This window comes from Peromyscus maniculatus, chromosome 5 (genome assembly GCF_049852395.1).
Source record: "Peromyscus maniculatus bairdii isolate BWxNUB_F1_BW_parent chromosome 5, HU_Pman_BW_mat_3.1, whole genome shotgun sequence".
NCBI lineage: Eukaryota > Metazoa > Chordata > Mammalia > Rodentia > Cricetidae > Peromyscus > Peromyscus maniculatus.
The window spans coordinates 143,155,460-143,180,066 of record NC_134856.1 but is presented as its reverse complement, the minus strand read 5'-3'; the positions used below and the strand labels follow the sequence as shown (position 1 = coordinate 143,180,066).

Genomic DNA, 24,607 nt, shown 5'->3' with positions numbered 1-24,607 from the left:
AAAGGGTTACTGCCTGCCAAACTGCCGAACCCTAACCTTCTTCGCATCCACAGTCACCACATAAAGTGACTATTAGAACTTCAAACCAAGAATTTAGCCCCTTGTGCTATTTTATTTTTTTCTTGAGTAGAGACACCAGGAACATGTCAGAAGGCAAATCAAAACCCACACCCTGGAAGAGTTAAAACACAGTGATCATGTCCCTGGGAAGGAGAGGAACCCAAGCCCTGCTAGATTTTAAAGGAAACAGTATATTTAGTCAGCCAGTAAGGATGTGCCCATCAGGAGGGTGGGAGGAAGGAGGAGGAGGAGGAGGAGGAGGAGGATGAGGAGGGGAGCTTCGGTGCCTTACCTCAACACCTGCATTTCCTCCGGGGAGTTCCGCAGCTCATCCTGCAGGCGATGCCAGCGCAGGGAAGCCCTCAGCTCCTGCTGCTCCAGGGCCTCCTGAGAGGGCAGCTACAAGGGACACAGACACACAAACACACGTGCAAAGCAGAGTCATTGTGTTGGTCAGGTTTTCCTCAGCAAGGGACTTGCTCTGTTCCACTGGGTGACAACTGGGCATGCCTTCCTTTCTGGTGCTCTCCAACAGAAGAGGGCTGAATGATCCTCTGAGCTCCTCAAAGGGGCAGCCAGTAAGCACTGCAAAACCCTTGTGCTGGTAGGTACAGCAGCCCTGTCTGCTGGGTCCCTGGCCCTGGATCTGCTCCAGTCCAGAACACACACCTGAAAAGGGGGCTTCTCCAAAGGACATTTCTCTTTTGATTACATCCAGCTTTCTTTCCCTGCCTTGTGTTTCTGCATGGGGAAGGGAAAGGCCCCTCCACTTACCTCTTATTTTTCCCAACCCTCAATTTTGTTAAGGACTGTTTATAGTGGAGCCTGCTAATGTAATCCAGATGACTCTGTTTGCATAGATCCAGAAGAAAGTATACTGTCTGGACTCAATTTGGAGGCAGGGGAGGCCATCACACTGCCCTACAGAGACGGAGTTGGCTGCTGTCACATGCATATGCTCACAAGGCCACATGGCTGGGGTCTCCATAAAAGAAGGCAGGCAGTGGAGTACCCTGTAGCGAGGGAAACACAGGATCTGCAGACATTTTTAGAAGTTACTGGTCTCTAATAATACATTCACCAAACCTCCGTGTAGGCCCTGGGTCATTATGGAAGACTGCATTGCCAGGAGGAGTGTGGTATTCGAGGGCACCAATATCAGACTTGGGGCAATGTGCAGCTCAAGAAGCTCCTGGTCAGCAGGGGAGGTGAGGGGCCAAAAGACTTCCCAGGGTAGGCGATGATGCCTAAGCTTGCAGGGGCAGAGACTTTGGGAAGTGAGAGAGCACCACTGGCTTGGAAAGAGTGTGTGTCTTAGATAATGGTGAGGAGTATGGATGGGCTGGGAGCAGACAACCAATGCAGGAAGGCAGAGTTGGAGAGGGGCCAGGGATCAATAGACTGTTGCTCTACAAGACATGCTCATTGAAGAGTGAGTTTATGTGAATGCACTTGGAGACAAGACTTTCCAAAAGGTGATCACGGTTAAATGAAGCTTTTAGAGGGGGCCATGAACCTTCAGGGCTGTGCAGGTCTTATAAGAGGAAGATGCTGGAGCTCTGTCTCCCTCTCACGTATGGAAGAATGGTCATGTGAGACTTGAGTGAGGAGACAGTGATCAGACAGGCGGGAGAAGAGGTCACCCCAGAAAGTCAGTTCTGTTGTCCCCGGATCCTGTTGGCTTCTTGAGCTGCTATTTAAGTCCTCCCTCCTGGAGATTAGTAGAGGTGTGGAAGGAGTACAGACTTATCCGGCCAATGAAGGTCATATGTTATCCCACCTAGCGGCTTCCTCACTTCTCCCCATGGCCACTGCTCTGAGGGGGTGCAGCTTCCTCCTCATTCTGTGACTTCATACTTGGTTCTTTGCTGTGCTCTTGGGCTCAGTGCTGCAGTGCATGTCTCCAGTGGGTCACTGCCACCACTGCATTCTTCTCTACTGTAGCTTCTGCAGCCCAGGGAGCGGGACCACTCTTGGCCCTCACGACCCTCTCCTGTAGGAAGACCTGAAAAAGGCATTTATCAGGCTGGCCCTTGGAGGACAAACCTGCTCCAGAAACCTTCCCAAACTCTATGGGGACTCTAAAAAGGCAGTTTGCCTAGCGGGGCCTTGTATTCTTGTATGTTGAAGTTACTGCTTCTACTGGGGAAGGTGAGGTGACCCCTATGGAAGGTTAAGGGGATAGAAGTGGTTGAGAAAGCCCAGTATGCTTTCCCTAAAGTCTCTGGCCTCACACCCACCTCTGAGTGTGCACAGTACCTAGTGCTCACTTGCTCTCTGTTTCAGTCCTCCTCTCTCCCCTTCCACTGAGCCTCACCTTTTCCCATAGGTTGAACACAGAAAGGACATGGAAGGCATGTAGGCAGCTGAGAGATGCAGCCCAACCTGCTTCTTTCACTTAGTAGGGACATGCTCAGGACAAGGCAAGACGCAAACACAGGCAGGACACGCGGTAAAAGAGGAGCTTCCTCTTTCACAGTGAAGGTAGAGACACTGCAGGCTGGCTGAAATGAGGGCAGGAGTCACCAGTCTGCACATCGTGAGAGGGAACAAGCCAGGGGAGAGATGATGACAGGCCATACTGGATATTTACCCCTGCAGAATGCCGATGGGGGCAGGGTAGAAGAGAACATGCATTCCACACACAGCTCCCATGTGTCTAGAATGTGTTAAGCTCAGTTACACATTATCCCATCCGCTTTGTGAACTTGAGTCTTCTATACCCATTCCCCAAGGGGAAAACTGAGGCTGTAGAACCTGCCTGTACTCAGAAAGCTAGTGAGCAAAAGAGACAGGACTCAAAACCGGGCCCAGCTCAGAACCTTGTCTCTCTTCCAATCAATTGGGTAGCTCTATGTGGGGAGAGGACAGGAGGACGAGCGAGATGAAGCCCCACTGTGTGATGACATTGTTTCTGTAGTGAGAATAAGGCAAGCACACAGCAGAAGCTACAGGACTTCAGAGTCCAGGAAAGCTGCGTTGGGAGGTGCAAGGTACAAGTTAGTTTGAGCTTCAGAGATGGGACCTTAAGCTGGCCACTGAAACACAAAGACTTCACCAGGCAGAATGTTCTTAAACAAAATCAAACAATATGAACAAACTTAGGAGTTTTGGAAAACTTTGCCAGGAAAGCAAGGGTGGGGACCATGTAGAAAAGAAGTGATCCTGGGATTACAAAGTAGAGATAAAGTAGGAAACAGTTCCTCAGTCTCATGCTCAGGATACTGGTGGTCAAGGTTTGAGTAGAGGCAGTGTAAGGGTGTTTAATCAGTGCTTTTCACCCTAGAGGTTGAACCAGGCCTGTAGGCTAAGCAGAGGCATGACCACTGAGCAAACATTCTCAGCTCTTGAATCTACAGGTTTAACCTATAGCCTACAGGATAAGCATAGGCATGGCCCAATGAGCTACATTCTCTACCCCTGATTTTTACATTTGATAGGAAAAAAATTGCTTTTTGTGTTTGTTTTATGACAGGGAGTCACTCAAGCTGAGAGGAATTCCAAGTCTAGAACTCACTACATTGCCCAGTGTGGCCTCAAGGCTGTGGCAATGCTCTTGCTCAAGCCCCAACATGCTGGGAACACAAGTGTGAGCCACCACACCTGGACTAGAGCATCTTTTCTGAATTAGTGAGCATCACGTAAGGACACAGAAATACCGAGTTCCTAAAACACCTGTCCCAGCCTCAGTGAACCTCTCTTTAAACATGACAATCGACTGTAGCAGAGTGGCAGATGCCATTTTGTTACCTTACTTAAGGCCTTGTCCTTCATCCAGAGAATTCCATTCCTTTTTAGAGAAGGAGGTTGAGGCAAAGTCTTGTTATCTAGAACTGGCTGGCCTGGAATTTATCATAGACTGGACTGGCCTAAAACTCCTGTCCATCTTCCTAACCAGCCTCACAAGTGCTGTGATTCCAGGTATGAGCCGCAGCCCAAGCACTGATTAATATTTAAATCATATTATTTAAAAAGCCCATAGCTAGGGAGGAATACTCATACAAGTTCAAGTCCAGCCTGGTCTATACAGTGAGCTCCAGGCCAGCTGAAGCTACGTAGAAAGACCCTGTCTCAAGACAAAACAAAACAAAACATCCACAGCTAATGTTCCCATGACCATAAAACATGGGTATTATGCCGTGCAGGAATCTGACCCTTTCTTCAGGCCTCTGCTCAAATATGTCCTTAACAGGTCTTCTCTAACTCCCTGGCCAAACAGTCCCCTCCACTCTGTGTGGGGCTCTCAAAGCACTTGTCATATTGTTGTTTCTTTTGTTTATCTGTTCCCTCCATCTCTAGATTGTATACTGGGACAGAGCCATCTTTTTACAGTAACTATCCAGCAAACACAGTGCCTAATGCACTCAGCATATAACTATTGAATGAATGAGTGAATGAAAACAGAACTTGGTTCTGGGTAGGGAAATTCTTTGAACCCACCTGCTGTGCTTCAGCCCAAAATACATCTTCCAAGTGAGTGGCGAACCCTTCGCTGAGCCACTCCTCGGTCCAGTCTCGGGCCCCGATGGCTAGGCCAAACCAGGCGTGAGCAATTTCATGACAGAGACGGGTCCCACAGAGATGGCTCATGCCTGTCAAGGTGCTCTGAGAGAGGAAGATGATGTGTGGGCTGCAGATAATGGGAGAGAAAACATGTGGAGTCCTGTTAGCACCTGTCCTTGTGGCTACTCAGAGGGGCGGCCTTCTTAGCCCACAGAGTCTGTTATTACTGTGTGCATGCCAGGTCATGATGGACAGATGTGGCTTCGATGCTTTTAGCCCTAAATCAAGTGGCAGTTTACGTTACTGGCAGCTGTTCAAGTTGCTGTCTCTGCCAGCGTTGCCTTCGTCATCGAGCTGCTATTACCTGTAATGAGTAACCTGCACTAAGTTTTATACCAAAAAAAATTACAAGGCAATGGAAACGTTTACTATGAAATCTGGACTGTAAAAGAAGAACAGGTGTGAGAATGTGAAGTCCATGCTGTCAGGAGAGTGATCAAAGAAGATTGTTCAGGCAAAAATCCCAGCAGCTCACAGGCAAATCAGGAAGTCATGCGGAAGGCCAGGAAAAGCCAAAAAGAATAGAACCCCAAATCTTCCATTTCACACTGGAGCTGACTGTGGAGTTAACGACCAAACAGGTGCCCTGGGTGAGGAGACTTCTGTGTAGCCCAGAGAAGAGCCCTGTGCCTACAAAGCAAAGACTCGGCAAGCAAGCTGCAGGCCCTTACAAACTCATGTGACAAGAGAATCATGAGACTGAAGGAGGGGCACTAACCCTCCCAGGGGTACAAATAGCCCTAGGGCTGGTACCAGATGGGGAGTCATCTAATCTCATTTTCCATAGCTTCTTCTGTAACTCCAAATACCACGATTAAAACTGCGTAGATGAAGGGGGAGGAAGCGGGTGTCAGAAAGGAGGGACAAACAGAATCTTTGTTTTGCTTCCACCTTCGGCACTTAGAACTCATTTATGTTCTTCCTAATGAAGAATTTGTTCCTTAAAAACAAAACCACTAATTAAAGCAAGTGAGTTGTGAGGACTTTCAAAGTAAGGAACTACACACCAGTTCCTTCTCTCAAAAGCCATTTGTTTGCCATCATGTCAGCTCTGCACAAGCCAAGATGGTGGCGTGCAGATTTCTGGTGCACCCCCGCAGCCACCATTAGAGAAAAACCCCACCTATATTTCCCTTGCACAATATCACCCATTCAGCTCAGAGAACCAAATTGCAATCGCAGGAGTCAGGACTGCCAAAATAGACAGCTTTCATGTGAAGTAATAACAGGGTAGGCACGCAAATGAAAAAGCATCTGCCAGGCTTTCCGGAAAGCCCACAGAAACCCCACATATTAAAAGCAGAGTTGAGGACAAAGCGGTGCGGTGCAGCAGGCACCAAGAGTCGAGCAGGTTACTAGCTCAGACAAGATTGTAAGAAGGAAGGCAGGGAGGGAACCTACGGGCACAGGAGCCAGCCTCCCCTTTATCTTACCAAGAAAGAAAAAATAGTACAACCTGGCATTCTCAAATGAATGACCCCTGGCTCTGCCAAGTGTGATGCTACAGGAAAAGCCACAGAAATGCAAAAGTAAATAACATTCCAGACATACTGCTGGCAGTGGTGCACCGTTTCGCTAAAACAAAACAGTAACTTCAGACTGTATGAGGAGGGTCAAAGATGAGCCTGCCCGGAAAGGGTCCAGTGGCCAGAGTGACAGCCATGGATGGCCATGTGGGCAGAGACTAGACAGCTGACCCTGGCTCAAGCCAGGACAGTTCAGAAGGGGACGAGTGGGCTTGTAGGGGGACTGTCTGGGGTGCACGGTTTGTACCACTGGAGGCCCAGTCAAGGCCCATGTGAATGGCTAGTCCAGACGGCAGGAGGGATTGGTGAGAGCGGCCCGGTGGTGGGTAAGCCTCGTATTCCATCCTTCAATCATCTCCACTAGACTTCCCTCCCCACCCTCTGAACTCAGGAAGCACCTCCAAGGCCTGGGTCCCTTGGGGATGGGCTTGGAGCAGATCTAGAGGAATCCAACGTAAGTTCCCATTTCCTACCCTCAGCCCTTTCTTCCCAGACAACAGTCATCGATTTCCTTCCTACTGTCCTTGAGGAAGAAGGAAGTGTAACATTCTCTGGCAGACTGGAGGAATCAGAAGGAAGGGTGTCTAACTTGTTACAATGACGGTGTTATCATCAGAGGCCTCTCCCTTGAAATCCATGTCCATGTGGGGTCCTGACTCTGGAGCTTCCAGTGACTACCAATGCCCTGCATGAGTTTCAATGCTGAGGCCCTTTAATACAGTTCTCATGTTGTGGTGACCCCCAACCATAAAACTGTTTTGTTGCTACTTTATAACTGTAATCTTGCTACTGTTATGAATCGTAATATAAATATCTGTGTTTTCCAATGGTCTTAGGCCACCCCTGTGAAAGGGTCATTCAACACCTACGGGGTCACGACCCACAGGTTGAGAACTGCTGTATTGGGCCCTCTTCCTAAGGAGGAAGAGAGTTTTTTTTCTTTTTTCTTAAAAGTAAATTAAAAACAGGGTGAGGTTGGAGAACCTTTCTCGAGGGCATTAAAACAAACTTGCACATAAAGGATGACCAGAACATTCCTTCACGGAGAAGTTCCTCCTTTTTTCCTGACTCTAAATGTCAGAATTCCTCAGGACAGGTAGACATTTTAGACATCTGCTTTCCTCAGTAGCTGGTAAAGAAAACAACACACCTCAACTCACTGTGAGGATCAACAGTCAATATCCCCTGTTAGCAGGTCTGTCAGCACGTGTGAGCACCTCACAACAGAGGAGCACTCAGAATGTCCAGACTCCGTGCTCTTGGTGTGCAAGGCCCAGGTACACAGTAGAGTCCTGAACTCTCAGCTCCAGTCAGCTGGCTCAGGCTTCACTTAGCACAAAGACCCTGGAAAACGGCTGCTTTCTTATGCCCTGAAAGAGAGTTCAGCTGTCTCTACAAATGCCAGATTGCTGATTTACCATTAGCACACAGGGAGGACAATCACATTGCCAACATCTTCACACTAAAAACAAAGCTTAAAAAAAACAAAACATAAGTCACTGAATTTATTGTTTTCCCAAATATGAGTTAGGCAGGATTGATATTTTAAATTTCAAAGTAACAGCCCTTCTCAAATTCTCTGCCACATTCTCTCTGCTGTACATGGGGTGTGTGGGGGTGGGGTGGGGTGATACACAGGGACAGGCAGACCTCAGCAGATCTGCTTGTCATCCTTCCCAGGAGACCACCAGCACAGTAGAGGCCAATCCTCCACAGAGTCCAAGTGCATTAGATGCCTGATGCTTGTGACACTCGACACTAAAAGTATCACCCTCGACCTGAAAACAGCCTCTAGACTGTCCTTTAATAGGACCCACCCAGCCAGATTAAAATGTTGAGTCCTTGGGGCTGGAGAGCTGTTAAGAGCACATTTAGAAATACAGTTAAGAGCACTGGCTGCAGAGGACCCGGGTTCAATTCCCAGCACCCACGTGACAGCTCCTGTCTGTCTGTAACTTCAGTTTCAGGGTATCTGACATCTTCACACAGACATTCGTGCAGGAAAAATACCAGTGAACATAAAAATTAAAATAAAAAAAAAAAGAATGTTGTGTCCATTAATTTAAAACATGCTTCCAGCAGAGAAGGAAGGCCTTTGTGACTCCCAGGAGCTGCTCCCTTCCTGCAGGAGGAATTCAATTTGGAGAGGAAATGGAGAATTTCATCAGATCTTAAGTAGGAGCTGGTGTTTGATTTATTTCTGCTTTTTTCCAGGGAGGCCTGACCAGCAGGCCCATCCTGCTGCTTAGAGAGAGAGAGAGAGAGAGAAAGCACTTAGCAGCTCAGGCCAGAAGCTGCAAGCCACAGTATCTGGTCACAGCAGGCTGAGTAGGCAGAAAGGGGGATGAGAGCTGTTACCTTGGCCCCAGCTACAACAGATTCTGAGTCCTCAGGAGGGTGTGGGGTGGGAGGGGGGAGGAGTGGCCAGATGCACTTCTGCAGAGGTGTCATGTAGACATATTTACCAAGCTGGAACTTCTTGCAGACTTTAACATTTTTCTGAATTTTAACAACAAATGGAACCCACCATCCATATGTCTGAGAAGAAGGAGAACCTGGAAGAAGGGAAGGAGCTTTCCTCCTGCCAGGGTCCACTTGGATGGTTCCAAAGATTTTAGAGTCAATTGCATAAAAGCAACTGTGGTGGTATTGTGTTCCCCAAAATATTGTGTACCCTAATAAACTTTTCTGGGGTCAGAGAACAGAACAGCCACTAGATACAGAGGCTAGAAAATGGTGGCACACATACCTTTAATCCTAGCATTCTGGAGGCAGAGATCCATCCGGATTTCTGTGAGTTCAAGGCCACACTGGAAACAGCCAGACATGGTGACTCATGCCTTTAATCTCAGGAAGTGATGGCAGAAAACAGAAATGTATTTAAGGTGTGAAAACCAGGAACTAGAGCTGGTTAAGCTTTTAGGCTTTTGAGCAGCACAGTTCAGCTGAGAGGCATCCAGTCTGAGGAAATAGAATCAGCTGAGGAATTGGCAAGGTGAGGTAGCTGTGGCTTGTTCTGTTTCTCTGATCATCCAGTGTTCACCCTAATACCTGGCCCAGGTTTGGTTTTATTAATAAGACCTTCTAAGATTCATGCTACAAGCAACCTTCACTTGCGTGGTTTAACAGCATGCTGACATGGGTTGGACAACTGAAATATACAGGCAGAGGAGGCTGGGGGTGATCTCAAGAAGAGACAACCCCACCCTCTCAGGTTCACACCTGCTTCCTCTTTCCTCCATAGGGTGCCAAGTAATGCCTGCTGACTCCAGCCAGTGCCTTTACCATGAGCTCCTGCCCCTAGAATCAAACCCTTCAGTTCCTCTTTGTTGGCTGTGGTCTAGTGTAAGGAATGCATCTGTCACCTCGAAGGCCACAATCAATGGTCTAGAAGGGATGGCAGAACTTTCTCCCCTCTATCACTGTGACTAGTCAGCAGTGAATGGCCACTTTCCATCTTCCTTACCTGAGACTCACTGTGGTGGATGATTCTTAAAAGGGTGTGGGTAGAAGATGACCAGTTTTTAGCTTAAGAGACTGGCAGGAACCTCTAGAGGACACAGTTCTGAACAGCTAGGGGGAAGTTGCTACATGTAACTAGTGTTTCAGAGGACCGAGGTTTAGCAGAAAAGGCTACTGTTAGTGCCCCAAACCCCCAACTTGCATGTGTGTGTGTGTGTGTGTGTGTGTGTGTGTGTGTGTGTGTGTGTGTTTGCATACCATAGTGCATGTGTGGAGGTCAGAGAACAATTAACCAGCTTACAAAGTCAGGCCCTCTTCGTCTGCCTCATGAAGATGGGAGATTAAACTCAGGTTGTTAGGTTTGGCACCAGTAAAATTTTCTTTGAAATAAGTAACAATATCTAATCATTCATTTAGCTGGATGAGTGTGGGCTCAAACTGCCAATGTGATTAAGTTGAAGTAATTAAGGCCCACCCCAGGGTTGCAAGCTTTACATTTTATCAACATCATGTGCGTGTGTGGCTGTCCACCTTGTTTTCAGAGACAGATCTCTCCCTAGCCTGAGGCTCATTAACTCATTCACAAGGCTCCAGGGATCCACCTGTCTCTGCCTCCTTAGCACTGAGATTACCCGCATGCCCCCCTTTCATGTGGTGATCAAACCAAGTTCTCCTGCTTGAGCAGCTGTCTCCTCAGCCCCGCATCCCTTCCTGCTCTCCTTCACTGAGGGATGCACACTGCTGGTTTGTCTGCTTCACACTGAGCACTGTCTCACTTGCTCTACCCCAACCTCAGGAAAGATGTTTATCATCCATTTTACAGATGGTGAAAGCAAGGCACACAGAGTTCCTCTCCCCAGGTTGGCAAGTAAAGTCACTGGCCCACAGCTGGCAGGCAATGGGGCTGAGCCCAAGCAGTCCTGACTCGGCCCCACTCTGGTCCACTTTACCCAGACTCCTTGGGCTCAGCCATAGCTGCTGGGGTCCTGTTTTTCTTTGCAGTTCAAGTCCCTGGTGTGATGACCTCAGATTTCTCAGTGTTCTGTCAGTAGAGTCATGGAAACAAAGCTACCATCCATGTCTTAGGATTTCTGCTCCATATGGCTACACCACAGCCAGAACTGGCCTGATAAAATAAGCCTTTAGATCAGCAATATTAGCTTCTTCCCAGTAAGAAGGAAAGAAAGAGCAGAGTAGAGACCGTACTCCACAACTGGTACCCTTATGTTTATTATCTTAAGGGCGCCTTAGAGAAACAGGTGAGGTTAGTTTCCGGTATATGCCACCAAAGGCCCTGGAGGGGTCACACACCTATTTTAACTAAAGGCTGATATTCTTGCAGGTGGCATGGAGTGGAACAATCATAAACTAAATGTGCTATAGAAGCCAAGATAGCAAAATGAGGGCACTGGGTAAATGGAGGAGGGATAAGGGGATGGAGGAGGAAGAAACAAAGTGGGGGCAGTAAGTAGAGGGATGAAGAAGTAGAAAATGATAATAAGAAATTAAACTGGGAAAACACCAGATGTGGAGGAGATGAATACAGCGGGTAGCAAGAGCGGGAAAACAAGGGCAAGTCTACTAAGATGAAGGAAGAAGCAGCAGCCTGGAGAAGTGGGAAGCAGAGGGGAGGACACTGTATCTGAGATACACACGATCAGACAGCCAGGCATGGTGGCTGTGATGGTGGTGGCCAGCTTATCCCTACCTAGTTAGCATCTCTGTCACTGTGATAAAAACACTGATCAAAATTGGCTTGCTAAGGGAGGTTTTATTTCAGTTTATACTTCTATGTCACAGTCTATCACTGAGGAAAGCTGAGAGTGGGGCCTGGAGTTGGGAACTGCAGCAGAGACCACAGAAGAATGGTCTTACTGGCTTGCTCACCTTACCTTTCCTACACAGCCCAGGACTACCCACCTACTCAGGGATGGCACTGCTCAGGATGGGATGGGCCCTGCTTTATCAATTAGCAATCAATAAAATGCCCGATAGACAAGCCCACAGGCCATGATGAGGCAATTCTTTAGTTGAGAGTCCCTCTTCCCAGGTGTGTCTAGGCTTGTGTGAAGCTGGCAAAAATTAACAAGCACACACCTTGATGGGTCTGTCCTCCGAGAGAACCCTTACTAACTAATGCAGTGGCACACACCTCAAATCCCAGCACTTGGGATGCTGTGGGAGGAGGATCATCTAAAGGTTCAAGGCTATCCTGGGCTACATATATTCATATATTGAGACCCTGTGTAAAAAATAAAGACAACAAAACAAACCCCATTCAAACCAAACAAAGAAAAAATCTATTAGGCCAAGATATCAGAGCTCCAAGCTCATATACTTAGGTTTGACATATAAGTTATCTTGGGAGAACTCACTTGGCCCAGAAGGGTGAGTGGCCCATACCTTGGTCCCACCAGGGGTTGTGAGGGTGCTTATGGAAGACAGAGACAGGTGCTAAAGCAGAACACAGATGACAGGAGAAGAGGAGTCTGGGGAGGGAAAGGACCTTGGAGACGAGACGGTGTTGCCAGTTTCACAGTTTAGTTGAGCACTGCTGAGAATCAGTGGCTGCCAACACCAATGCAAAGACCATCTGATTCTGGAAAGCAGTGGCCACTTCAGCAGCAGCTTTGCAGGTCTGCAGGGATTGATAGAGTGGCAGACGCTTCATTTCTGTCCCACCAAGCAATAATAGACACAGAGAGACCATGACCTAGGCTTAACCTCTCAAGCTAACTACCCAAGTATAGCTAAGGCTCAACCATGGGCAGCTGGCTACACCTTGCTGGCACTACCTTTCCTTCAGAAGCAGACAATGAATGTCTTTGCTCTTCTAAAACTGAATGTGAGTGTTTTGTGTTTCAACGCTAAAGAATCAAGGCAAAAGCAGGATTTGATTGAATCTCCCAACTTCAATTCCTGCATTGGACATGAACTGCCCTAGTGGTCGTCATCGTCATCATCTTCTCCTCCTCGTCCTCCTCCCCTTCCTCCTCCTCCTCCTCTTCTCCTCCTTCTTCGTTTTTTTTTTCCTGAGATTTTTAGAGACACATCCAAACACACCACCTACCATATAAGCAAATATTGACTATATTGCAACATATGTTTTGAATTGTCTTTAATTACACTGGTGCTCAAAGCTGTATGTTTTCTGCAGGGTCTGGAGAACTGTCCTGGTAAGTACCTTCCAATTAGGAATCACTGCAGCACACAGATAACAAAACATGATACTCTCTACTCCCTCACCTCTCAACCAGAGCAATGCTGTTTGTTCCCACAGAGCTAATCAAATGAGCCTACACCATGACACAGGACATGCCTTAATTTAATATGGCAATGCATTTTGCTTTGTCCCAAAAGGGCAATACAATGGTGAACCCAGAACTGTAATGTGGAATGCGATGTATACAAGAGTCTGTCATTTGTGGTTACATGGAAGCCTGGAAACTGCTGCATGAAGAGACAAGTCTGGACAGACAGCTTGCAACCACCTTCAACAAGAACAGTTTGATTGTGGTTTCCTTTGAAACTCACTGGAGTCACAAGTCAAGCCTTCTTGTGATTCTCATCTAGAAAAACCGACTGGGGGATCTCCCACAAAGTAGTAGACATATGGCCAGAAAGTAGTAGATGCAAACTTAAGATGCAGTAGACTGAGAATCTGAGGACCCCAAATGAAATGCACCTAGGTGCCCTGTAGGGGTTGGCAAAGACATATTTGAAGCAGAAAGGTCAGTCTGCATAGCAGTAGGCCTGAATAAAATAGAAGCTGATGGCAAATACATCAGAAACTGATAGAGAGTTCTGGAAGCAAGATGCTGAGGTTAAAGGAAGTTCAAGTTTCCCTTTGCCAGAGAGTTACACTGTTGGGAAGCAGGAAGCTACTGGGGAGGAGGCATGACAGCCAGCTCTGTAATTTGTCAGAAATGAAACTCACAAAAAGACAAAAGAAGAAGATGCTCTAAAGTCCCTTGAGAGTTGAGAGTTGGTGTCAGTGTTGGTGGTGATGATGGTTAGAGATGGTGATGGCCATTTATGGAAGATGGTGCTTTTATAAGAATGTTTCACCTGATTAAGCATTGCACAGTTTACATTTATAGATACCTCATATTCCCTGCTTGATACACATACTTTTTATGTATCAATTAAAAATAAAGTTAAAGAAGAAACAGAGAAAGGAGAAATACTCCTCACACTCACCTCTTCATTGAAAGTGGGAGACTCAAGTTTCTCAGAGGTCACTCCTCTATCACTAGCTTAAGCTTGTTGCCTCATCTTTTGTGGGCATTTGGACTGGCTTCTTGGTTTTCATGGCAAGTCCTACCACCTTAGTTTATGAACCATGAAAATACTTAGCAAATTCTGCTTCATAGAGAAGGCAAAGACACACATTTCAGCCTAGACTGGGTCAGTCACTATAAGTTGCAAATTTTTGAGGGTGGAATTAATTAGGCTTATTGTGTTTCTGAAATCCAAACACAGCTTCAATGATTACTAGCCACTAATGGCTTATAATGAAGGCCAAGCTTGTTAGCTAAGCAAACAACTGACATGTTTGTTTAAAGTGTAAACAGAAAAAAAATTCATGAATTAAATGAATGAATTCACTGATTGTTCTCTGCTGCTTATAAAGAACTATTCAGCTGCCACAGTGTACATCACCACCTTTGTTAAAAGGATTAGCTTGCTGGAGTTATCCTTATCGGCTCAGAAATCTCAGTGTGCAAAGTGAATGGCTCTTGATTTTGGAAAGGATCATCTGCATCAAGGAGGCTGTTAGGGATGAGGAATAACCTAGCTATTGGGGGATTCATAAATAAGCCATCTTTAAAAACAGTAGCCAAGCCTCCTGACTTCAGATAGCAACTCCACAGACAGACCAAACACAAGACAAGGAGACCAAGGGACAAGATGCCCATTGCTCTCCAGGGTGGTCCTAGAAAGTGAGGGGCAGATGGTCATTCTCAAAGCATTCAACTCAACCAGCATGCCTTTTAAAAGGCAATAAACCTTCCCAGAAACAAAATAAACACAAGTTTTTCCCTCAGAACCTCATGCTTCTAGCTGACCTTTTCCCTTACAAGCTCCATTTTTTCTTTCCAATTCTTCCCCCAAAGAAGTGCGTGTGTTGTATGAGGCACCAGCTGGAGTTAATTTCTCTGAATGGCTCCCTTGAGTCTTCTCCTCCCATGTCCCCAGTCCCAGGTAGTGGCTATCCCCAGCTGTAAACAACAGAAGACAGACAGAGACCGCCCTGTATCACAGGCTGTCTCCTTCACAGGACTGAGACCTCTAGTTCAGGGACTAACCAGAACTCGTAGCCTTTCTGTTTTCTCCCATTCATCTTTACACGCATGGTCCCAAGCTGGGTACCATGACTTCAGCCATCATTTTCATGTTTAACATGGAAGAAGTGAATAGGTACTACACCAGCAGCATTTGTCTTTTCATCAAGACAGCAAACTTTCCCTGAGAAGCCCACAGCTGTTTTCTGGTAACCGAGGCCCACACTTTTTGGTTATCCAGTTATGAGGCAGCATGGGAGAGACCATCTTAGGCATTTTGATTCTAAACGACAGGTAAATTGGCAGGGTACATGAAATCCTACAGGGTTGACTATAGCAGCTTCCCTCTTAGAATAGCTACCTATTTCTTAAAGTGAATAATGAAGTCAGCTCTTAAAATAAGAAAGCTTCAGAAAGAGATAATCCACTAAAATGTGAGTAGAAATGAGATTAGAGAGAGGGTAGCTTACCCCACAGCCCAGGCCTTCTAGTTCAATGCACTCAACTCAGGACCAGTTCCAGATGTGCGCGCGCACACACACACACACACACACACACACACACACACACACACACACACACACGTGTCTGCTTTTACCCACAGGCACACTCTCTGAATCTCTTGGACTGATTTTGCTTTGCCACAGAGCCACACTTGTTTTGTAAGTGAAAGGTACTTGGTGCCCTCCAGATGTTGTGAGGCAGCCCTGATGCTCTCATACAGCCGTTTGTTTCCTTTCAGACAGTAAACACATGCAGCAGTAACACACCCTCTCCATCCTGGCCAGCTGCAAAACTACATTACATCTGAAATGACATCATTCAGCTGCTACACGAAGCCAGAGGCTGCTCTGAAAAACCTGGGTGAGGTAGGGACAGCATGGGTGGAAATACCACGAAGTTAGTCAATTTCATTATTTTTATTAGCAATGTTTTTTCCTGCCATGAAGCTTCAAAACTGAAATGGTGGCATCTACATTGTCTGCCCAACACCTCTTATCTCTGAGACTAACCACACTGGCCAGGGATGCTCTGCTTCCAAACCGAGACAACGAGAAGGAACAAAGGAAAGCTCATTCTAAGTCACTACTTTAAGGAGTGGGGGATCAGCAGCCAGGGCCCAAGAAATGGCTTCAGAGCATGGTGAACCATTCCTTCTCCCTGAGTCAGTTATTTCTAATGTGACTACAAGCAGAATTCATGAAAACAGACACACACAGTAACAATAATGGTAGTGAAAATAACGCCCAGTTCTGAAGGCTCCTGGTGCTGGGACACAAAGTTCATCAGAGAACGATCTCATTGAGCACGCACAACAACCATGACAGGCCCGGTCCTCTGCATGTGTGAGTATGTACAGAAGCTTACATGGAGTCAGAGGCCAAGATTGGATGTCTTCTTCAATTTCTTTCCACCTTATTTTTTGAGACAGGGTCTGTCACTAAACCTGGGGCTCACCAATTTGGCTAGACTGGCTGGCCATGGAAATTCAGGGATCTTCCCAACTCTATTTCCATGGTGGGCTAAGAGGCACATGCCTATGCCCAGCTTTCACATGTGTGCTGGGAATCGAACTCAGGTCCCCGTGCTGGGTGTTACACATCATCATCTAAAAGCACAGAGATTAGACAGGACCCAGGCAATGCTGCTTTTCTGAGACCAGTGCCCCTCTGTCCTCTGCCTGCCAGTAGGAAGCTGGTGCTTCAGGGTTAATCACATGCTTTATTCAGAGATGGAAAACAGGAGTAGTCAGCACAGTGTACTGTCAAAAAGAAAACTACTCCCGGGGAAGAACCATTAACTCGGGGTGGGGACAGCAGGGCACAGATGAGTTAGCATCAATGCAGGGAAGGCCTGGGATCTTCTGAGATTGCTGGACACTCACGGAAGGGGCTTTCTGAAGCCCAACCACTTCCCACTCTCACAAGAGAAACAAAGGCCCAGGGAGCCAGCCTCCTTCCTGATACAGGGTAGGCGCTGCCTGTATCTGTCTCCCTAGAGCTGCAAAACACTTAATTCCATTTTATAAAATCTGGTCACAACAGAGCCAACCAACAGCCTTTTCCTGACTTGCTCGCAGCTAGAAGCTTATGGAGACTTGGAGAAGAAAATGGGCGTGACACCTCTGTAGCCATACCACAGATACCTGAGATAATGCCACACCCTGTCACAGAAGCCAGATTACTAAGAATTGGTAAGATCTGGGCTTTCTTCTGCTGGTAAAGTTGCTCTTAAGGGAAATTTCAACTACATCTTTTTATTTATTTTTTTATTTCTGGTCACTGGTTTAATGTGAAAGGAAAATAACAAATATGAAGGGAATAGAGTCTACCACTGTTCTCTGTAACGCTGACACAGTTCTGTAACAATAGCAGGCAACCCTCTTGTTTTTCATTCATTTACTCTAAGGATCTAAACAGTCACCTTTAAGCTAAGACATCTGCAGGGAGGGTGGAAGCCTGGTACAAAGAAACACTGGATAATGCTGGAGCAGTGACATGGGTAACCTTAACTACAGTGTGTTTGCTTTTACAAACACTGTAATGTATGAAGTAAAATATTAATAGCCATTACCTCAGTTTTTCTGAGAACAGACCTGAGTCACAGCTCTGTGTGGCAGGATTTCCACTCACGTGCCTCACCAAGTGAGTGCTATTCATGTTATGAGGCCCTGGAAGCTTCCGAGCAGGCAAGACCAGACCGACTATGTGTTTTTAGACCATAATGTCATGGAGTAAGTTGCTTATTTTGGCAACTTAGATCATTTCTTCAAATTTACCGCCCACTCTGCACTAAAGACTAATCCCCTACAAAAATGTATGAGGAGAGATGGCAAAAGTACTTTAAGAAGAGAAAGGAAGAGGTTAGGGCAAGATTAACATCTCCACACAGTAACAGCTAACTCTGTGACCACTTGACTCAACTCTGACACTTGAAAGCATTGAAATAGCAAAAATATTTGTGTAAATAAATGTATTTTCAATGCCTGGAGCATGTGTGCCGCAGCTAGGTTTTTAAACTTTGTGTGGCTGACAAGCTTAGCTTGTTGGGGACTTGTGACAGGTCTGGCTTTCTTTGCCTGCCTCTGTTGACCTCTGTCTTCTCAGAAAGCTCTGAGCTCTCCATGGCCTCAAACTCATTGAACTGTTTTGTATGTGGTGATTTTACTGCTGACTTAAATGAAAGAATCAAAGTTAAGTGCCTTTCCTCTTCCCCACCTCTTTCTTTCTCTTGATAACTGCTTTCAAATCAGTGTTCAGCACTGATCTTTCAAGTCCCTTGTGTGATAGTGTAAAGTGAGCATTTCATATTTACTGGTCAGAGGCCTAGAAGGGAGCATGCAACTTGAACCAGCAGGATGTGATTCTGGAATGGACAGAGGCTGGACCAAATCTCTCTGCCACAGCTTAGCATCGGAGCTCCTTTCAGTGGCCAGCCGCACTAAGGTGTCTCTTTTAAATTCATGTAATAAATTTAGTGTGGCTAGAGAGATGGTGGTGGACTGTAACCCACCCACAGGCAATGACGTCAAAAACTCTAGAAGGGAACACTGGACTTCTCTGTTCTCCAGAAACTTCTGCTGTGTTAAGCAACTTGAGAAGGAAGCAGACTTTCCACTAAGAAATTGCCACTTTGGCAGTCACCAGAGACAGCCTGGTGTCTTACACTTCCGCTAGCAGGAAAAGTGTAGAAAATTATTTCCACAAATCAAAATGGAAGGAACTCAAAGTTCAAAGAATCTTGGAGTTAAAAGGAACTTGGGGGTCCACGACTGACACTCAGAGCAGACTGAGACGGATAGTTGCCCCCCGCTTTCCCAGGGACCCACCTTATCCTCACAAAGGTAATTGCTTGTCCCTTGGTTGGTGACTCACAGGACAGGGTGGGCAGCTCTCAGTCTGCAGAGGGAGGGTGGCGTCCACACAACAGCCATCTTGCTTGTAAGGAAGCTCAGTGCAAGTTGAAGTGTGTGTGTATGTGTGTGTGTGAGCGTGTGTGTCTGTGTACAGGTGCATGTGTAAGCTGTGCAAAACGGGGCCTCCCTTGTCCTTTCTGTAGAAAACAACCAGAACATAGGAACAGCTTGTTTCTTGCTGGGGTCTGAGGCTGAACAACATTATCCCCACCTGTGCCAGGGTCAACCACTAGATCTGTCAGTCCTTTGGTGTTTCTCCTCTTGTCAAAGGACCCAGAAGGACGCCTGAGAAACAAACATCACAGAGTAGGGCTATCTGGAACACACACACACACACACACACTCACACCACACACACACACACACTCACACACACACACACACACACTCACACCACACACACACACACACTCACACACACACACCACACACACACACACACCACACACACACCACACACACACACACACACACACACACACACACACACACACACACTCACCCCCACACACACCCCCACACACACCCCACACCTGGTTGCACATCTTATTTCGGGGAGATTAGTGCTCCTGTGACGTCATTTACAAAGCTGCCTGTATTTTCCTTAGGAAATTAACTTTCCAATGGCAAAAGGGTAATCCTTCAATTAATAAAGTCAATAGTGATACCCTTTCAATTTCTAAAGGACCTTTACATCCATCTTTTTTCTGTGTCATCAAAGTTCAATAGCTTTGTGAGCGCTGTAGTCTGTTTCCCCCTCAGTGAGCCTTCCTCTTTTTCCTTAAGCCTCTGTTTTAGAGGTTTAGAAAATGGATATGACTGCCCTTGAACCAGCAAGCTAGCAGCTAATAGAGGCCACTTCTTCTCGCTAATACTATGGGTAGTATGTGGAGAGAAGCCCATTTCCATGTATATTCTGAGACTAAGACAGAGTTAGACAATTAGGGCAGAGGGTGGACAGTGATAACGAACCATTTATTCTTTCTAGAAATATTTACTGGTGGCCTCTAAGTGTCAGGCCTGTGTTTGGGACACGGGCTACATGGCAAAGAGAAGGGATGTGGATTCTGGTTTGGAGATCACAGTCTAGGAGGGGAGATACTCAATAGCAAAGTTTCTCACTTATTAAGTGATCCATCTTTTATCTCATTTCCTAGATTCTCACAGTGCAAAGTCCAGGCTGCCTGTGGACTTTTCCATCTCCTTCAAGCATTCTCTTCCTCTCCCTCCTGTCCTCAGCAGTGCCCACAACCACCTCCTACTCTCAGCAAAAATGACAAGGGTGATGGATGACTCCTCACAGTGCCTAACTGCTTCAGTTTAAGTGTTGGCAGTTGTTAGTGATGGGTGTTATTATCTGATTGCTGATAGATCCCATTATTTATAGCTTTCCATCATAGTTCTCACTGCAAGTCCTGAATATGTGTGCCTGTGTGCATGGGTTTTCCAGAATACATTTTATGGCCCATGTTTTAATATAGTTGGGGCAAAAGTGTAAAGTGAGCAGCTTTCTGAGAAGGGCTCAATGACATGCAGAGGAAAACGGGCATGTGATTAATAATCTGTCCCTCCAAATCTAAACTACAGAAACAACAGAGAACAGGAGTTTCTACTGTTTTTTTAATATTATTTTATTTTTTTCTCTTCTGTATATAACTCCTAGTTTCTTGTTCCACACACAGGCCACTTCACCTCCCCTCATTGAGATCTGGGGGTGTCAGACAGTCATTAAGGCAATTCCCACATAGCCAAGTTTACAGTGTTTTGAAATCACTTGTCTTACATGATATGTACACACAGCAAAAAGAAACCCATTTAACTTACTAAAAGATCACACTCACTGCCCTCCATTCACAGAGATGGCTACAACCAGAAACAGAGAGAAAAATCTAGACTATACAAAGTGTGCATGGCGGCAGAGAGGATTTTCGTGACTTGCGTTATTCTGCAGTGACACAAGCTGCCCCTTGTAACACATCCATCAAGAAGATAACTGTTGTGCTTTTGTGCAATGGACAAAGATGCTTTTTATCAATTCTCAGAAGTCTGCAGGACACACCATTCATGATGTCAACTCCCCCAAAGCCCTTTCAGCAAATAATAAAACCCATCAGGGACAAATGTCAACATACTAATTTGTTAAATTCAAAACAAAAGCAACATTTGGGAAAGACACTTCCCTTCATGTTCTATCAGCACTTCAACTCATGCTGAGTTTGGAGCAACCCACAGATCATGCAATATGAAACAGGGATGTATTATGGTGACCAAATTGGGGACAGTATCTCCCCACAGCTACACTAGCTGGGCAGCTGACACACATGCTAATCCTAACATGCAACTCTGTCTAGAGTCCTAGAAATCCTATAAAGATTCCCATGCCTAGTAACAGAACTGGGAGGGAATTCAGCTAAATAAGAAAATAAACCAGAAACATACAATTGAAATCTCTGAAGAGGACCCTAGAGCTTAACCAGTAAGCCCAACCAGAGCAGACTGGTTTGTATATGTATGTTTGTTTGTGGCATGCTAAGAAAACATTTCGCCACTGAGCAACACCCACAACTACAAAACTCGATTTGGTATCAGGGAGTACATTCCCATGATGGCCTCAAACTCACTATGTAGCTGAGGCTGACCTTTAATTCTTGATCCTCCTATCTCTATGTCTTGAGTGCTAGAAGGTGTATGCCATCATAACTCACCCAAATATAATTTTTAAAGGTATGGAATACACAAACAACAGTACCTTCTTGTTTATTTTTGTTTGTCTGAAGCAAGATCTCATATGGCTCAGGCTAGCTTCAAACCTCATGTAGTTGTTATATAATTGAAGCTGGCCTGGGACTCCTGAACTTCCTGTCTCCACTTCCCAAATGCTGTGATTACCACCACACAGATGTATTTTTTAACAAAGGCTGAAGGAGACAGCCGGCAAGGCACAGCGAGGTTCCGAGTTTTACCCACAGAAACAGACAGCTTCCAGACAATCTACCTGTGTTGTGTTATTGAGGCCCAGAGAGATGCCTCACTGGGCAAAGGTGCTCACCAGCAAGTCTGGCCACTTAAGTCCACATTTGATCTCGGGAGCCATATAAAGGTGGAAGGAGAGAACCAACTCTACGAATCTCTTCCCTGGCCTCCAGACACACTTGCTTCCCCAGTAATAATAGCTGTACTGTTTTTAATTAAAAAGAAAACTGCTTCAAATGATGTCCAGGATCCTAGACGGGGGCACATCACAGTTACTGAAGAACTAGTGAGTCTGGCACAGGCTCGTTCTAACTGGGTAACCTCAGGCCAGGGTCTTAACCTCTTGGGGCCTCTGTTTCCTTCTCTGAAATGGAAATCACATACACTTTGCAGGGAAGCCAGGAGTATCTCCAGTGCCACACATGACTCTTCCACACCACTGGATACATGTGCCTTGCTAGGACTTACTTAGGATCATCCCATTTCACTTTCTTTCCTCTTAGAGAAACTAATTTAGCTGGGTTTATTAACATTCAACCAAAGGGACAGCAAAGAGAACTGTTTTGGACAAAGAGAAGGCAACAGGTCCAGATACTTTAAAAGCTTATCTACTTGACTGTAATGAACCACATCTGAACTAATTGCTATAGCTAGCTGATAGGAATGCATGTGAGACCACACATCCTTCAGGTGCCTTTCTCCCCTGGGACTGTTTGGGGGTAAGAAACGTCACACACATGAATTCATGTACGTGAAAATTTCATTTCTCACCTGTTTTTTGGATACAGTACCTTCCTGTGTCTCTACTCTCCGTGTGGACATATTGGAAAGGATAAGAAGCTGCTGTGCAGTACCCTGTCCCCACCATGTATCTGAGGAAAGCAAGATGCAGGCAGCCTCGTGAGTGTCCTTCCCACCTTCTGAACACCATTCACCCTGAGCCCTCCTCAGCCTCTGCACCCCATTCTATTTATGTATGTGCAAGAAACAGTGATCACACATACATGGGAAAAATGAGCTGGGTCTTCCAAGCATTTGAACATACATCAAGGAGATGTTTTGATATCACAGGTGCTTACAGTCAGGAAGAATCCTTAAACAAATTTATAGATGAACTTAAGAAGTACGGAGTTACCACAATAGTAAGAGTATGTGAAGCCACTTACAACACTACTCTTGTGGAGAAAGAAGGCATTTGTGTTCTTGATTGGCCTTTGATGTTGGTGCACCATCATCCAACCAGATTGTAGATGACTGGTTAAGTCTTGCAGATTAAGTTTTGTGAAGAACCTGGCTGCAGTATTGCTGCCCATTGTGTTGCAGGCCTTAGCAGAGCTACAGTGCTTGTTGCCCTGGCATTAATTGAAGGTGGAATGAAATATGAAGATGCAGTAGAGTTCATAAGACAATAGAGGAATGAAGCTTTTAACAGCAAGGAACTTTTGTATCTGGAGAAGTACTGTCCTGAAATGTGGCTGCGCTTCAAGGATTCCAATGGTCATAGAAACAACTGTTGTATTCAATAAAACTGGGGTGCCTGATGCCATTGCCTTGGAAGTAGAACTTCAGTTGGGACATGATTTGTCATACATAATTAACCAATGTGTCAGATTATTGAATAAGTCTACTGAAGCTTCCACAGTAATATTGAAAACCAGTTTTAAGAGGCCACATCTGGATCATATTGTCTTTGGAATTTTTAACTGCAGAAAGACATAAAGGCTGCTAAGTTAAACCAATATGTATATTTTAAAGGTATCTTGACTTCAAAATCTGTGTCTAAGGATACGTTGCTTTAGAAAAGCGGTTCTGCTTTTGTTCATTTGTTTCTCACAGAAGATGAGAACTCATGGATTACTTCCTGGCTAATATGGTTTGATTAAGGAAGAACCCCTGAAAAATCTCCAATGGGAAGAGATGGCCTGAATGATCAAAACGTTTCAGAGCACCTCTATTGCAGTTCCCTCTGAGTTCTACATCCAGAAAGGCTTCAAGGCTATACAGGGTGAGATGATCCAGTCTCACAGACTACTCCAGTCAGGACTTGACCCTAATCCTAAATTTTCTCAGGGTCCCAATAAGATCAACCGTGCCCCCAATAAGTTGAAAGTAGCCTAGAAAACTATGCCCACATTCCCAAAAAATGGATTATGGATGTTTGTCTTTGTTTAGGGGGTTTGGTTACAAATTGTTATTGTTCATAGTCAATTTCTTTCTAAAAGAAGAAAGGAGGGTATGATATATATATATGATGGGAAAAAAGGGTAGACTATTAAATCTACTTTAATCCAAAAATATGTTAATCTTACATATTTACATCAGTATGGATTTTAGTTTATTGATATAAATTTAAAGTTAATCTTGTTATACTGTATGTATATTTCTACTCTTGTTTAGGGTATTATCTTTATGCAGCTCATTTAAAAATGTAATATATAATTGAGAAATATGGATTAATAGTCATCTATAATCACAAATTTATGGTTTTGTTAGGTATGTTTTCAAGGCCATACAGAGATATATTTTAGATAGATAGGCAATCTTCAAACACTTCAAAGACATACAGAATATAGCATTTAAAATGTTTTAAGAACTTAGACTTTTCTTGACAGTGAGACACATCTGCTCCTGGCATCACCAATTATTTCAAAGAGGATGATGGGCATCAAAGAAACTCCATATGGAGTTTGTTTTCCTTATGGCAAAAGCCATGTGGGCAAAGAAAGTGCCCTTGCCTTGATTGCCAACAGTAAGCTACACAAATTGGACAAGCAGGACACAAAAGAAAGTGACTTTTGAACTTTGCTAAGACAAGGTGGGAC

General features: G+C 45.4%; 1 protein-coding gene and 1 pseudogene across 11 annotated transcripts in view; one reads left to right on the top strand and one right to left on the bottom strand.

The window, feature by feature from the left end:
• Window positions 1-24,607, bottom strand: part of Aopep (aminopeptidase O (putative)) — a 262,328-nt gene that overhangs the window by 129,306 nt on the left and 108,415 nt on the right. For 9 of the 10 annotated variants that reach the window (XR_013051710.1, XR_013051708.1, XR_013051709.1 and 6 more), the window contains exons 5-6: window positions 4,501-4,690; window positions 353-459 (exon numbers count right to left, since the gene is read on the bottom strand). The exons of the other annotated variant lie outside the window; for it this stretch is intronic. Coding sequence is in view for 5 of the 9 variants with exons in the window: in XM_042278615.2 (XP_042134549.1) it covers window positions 353-459; window positions 4,501-4,690 (297 nt within the window). In the remaining 4 variants the exon portion in view is untranslated. The remainder of the gene's footprint in view (window positions 1-352; window positions 460-4,500; window positions 4,691-24,607) is intronic. 10 annotated transcript variants of the gene reach the window in all.
• LOC121829664 (protein tyrosine phosphatase type IVA 1 pseudogene) lies at window positions 17,180-23,326 on the top strand (annotated as a pseudogene). Its single transcript, XR_013051713.1, has 2 exons — window positions 17,180-18,740; window positions 22,574-23,326. The product of XR_013051713.1 is annotated as a protein tyrosine phosphatase type IVA 1 pseudogene (transcript).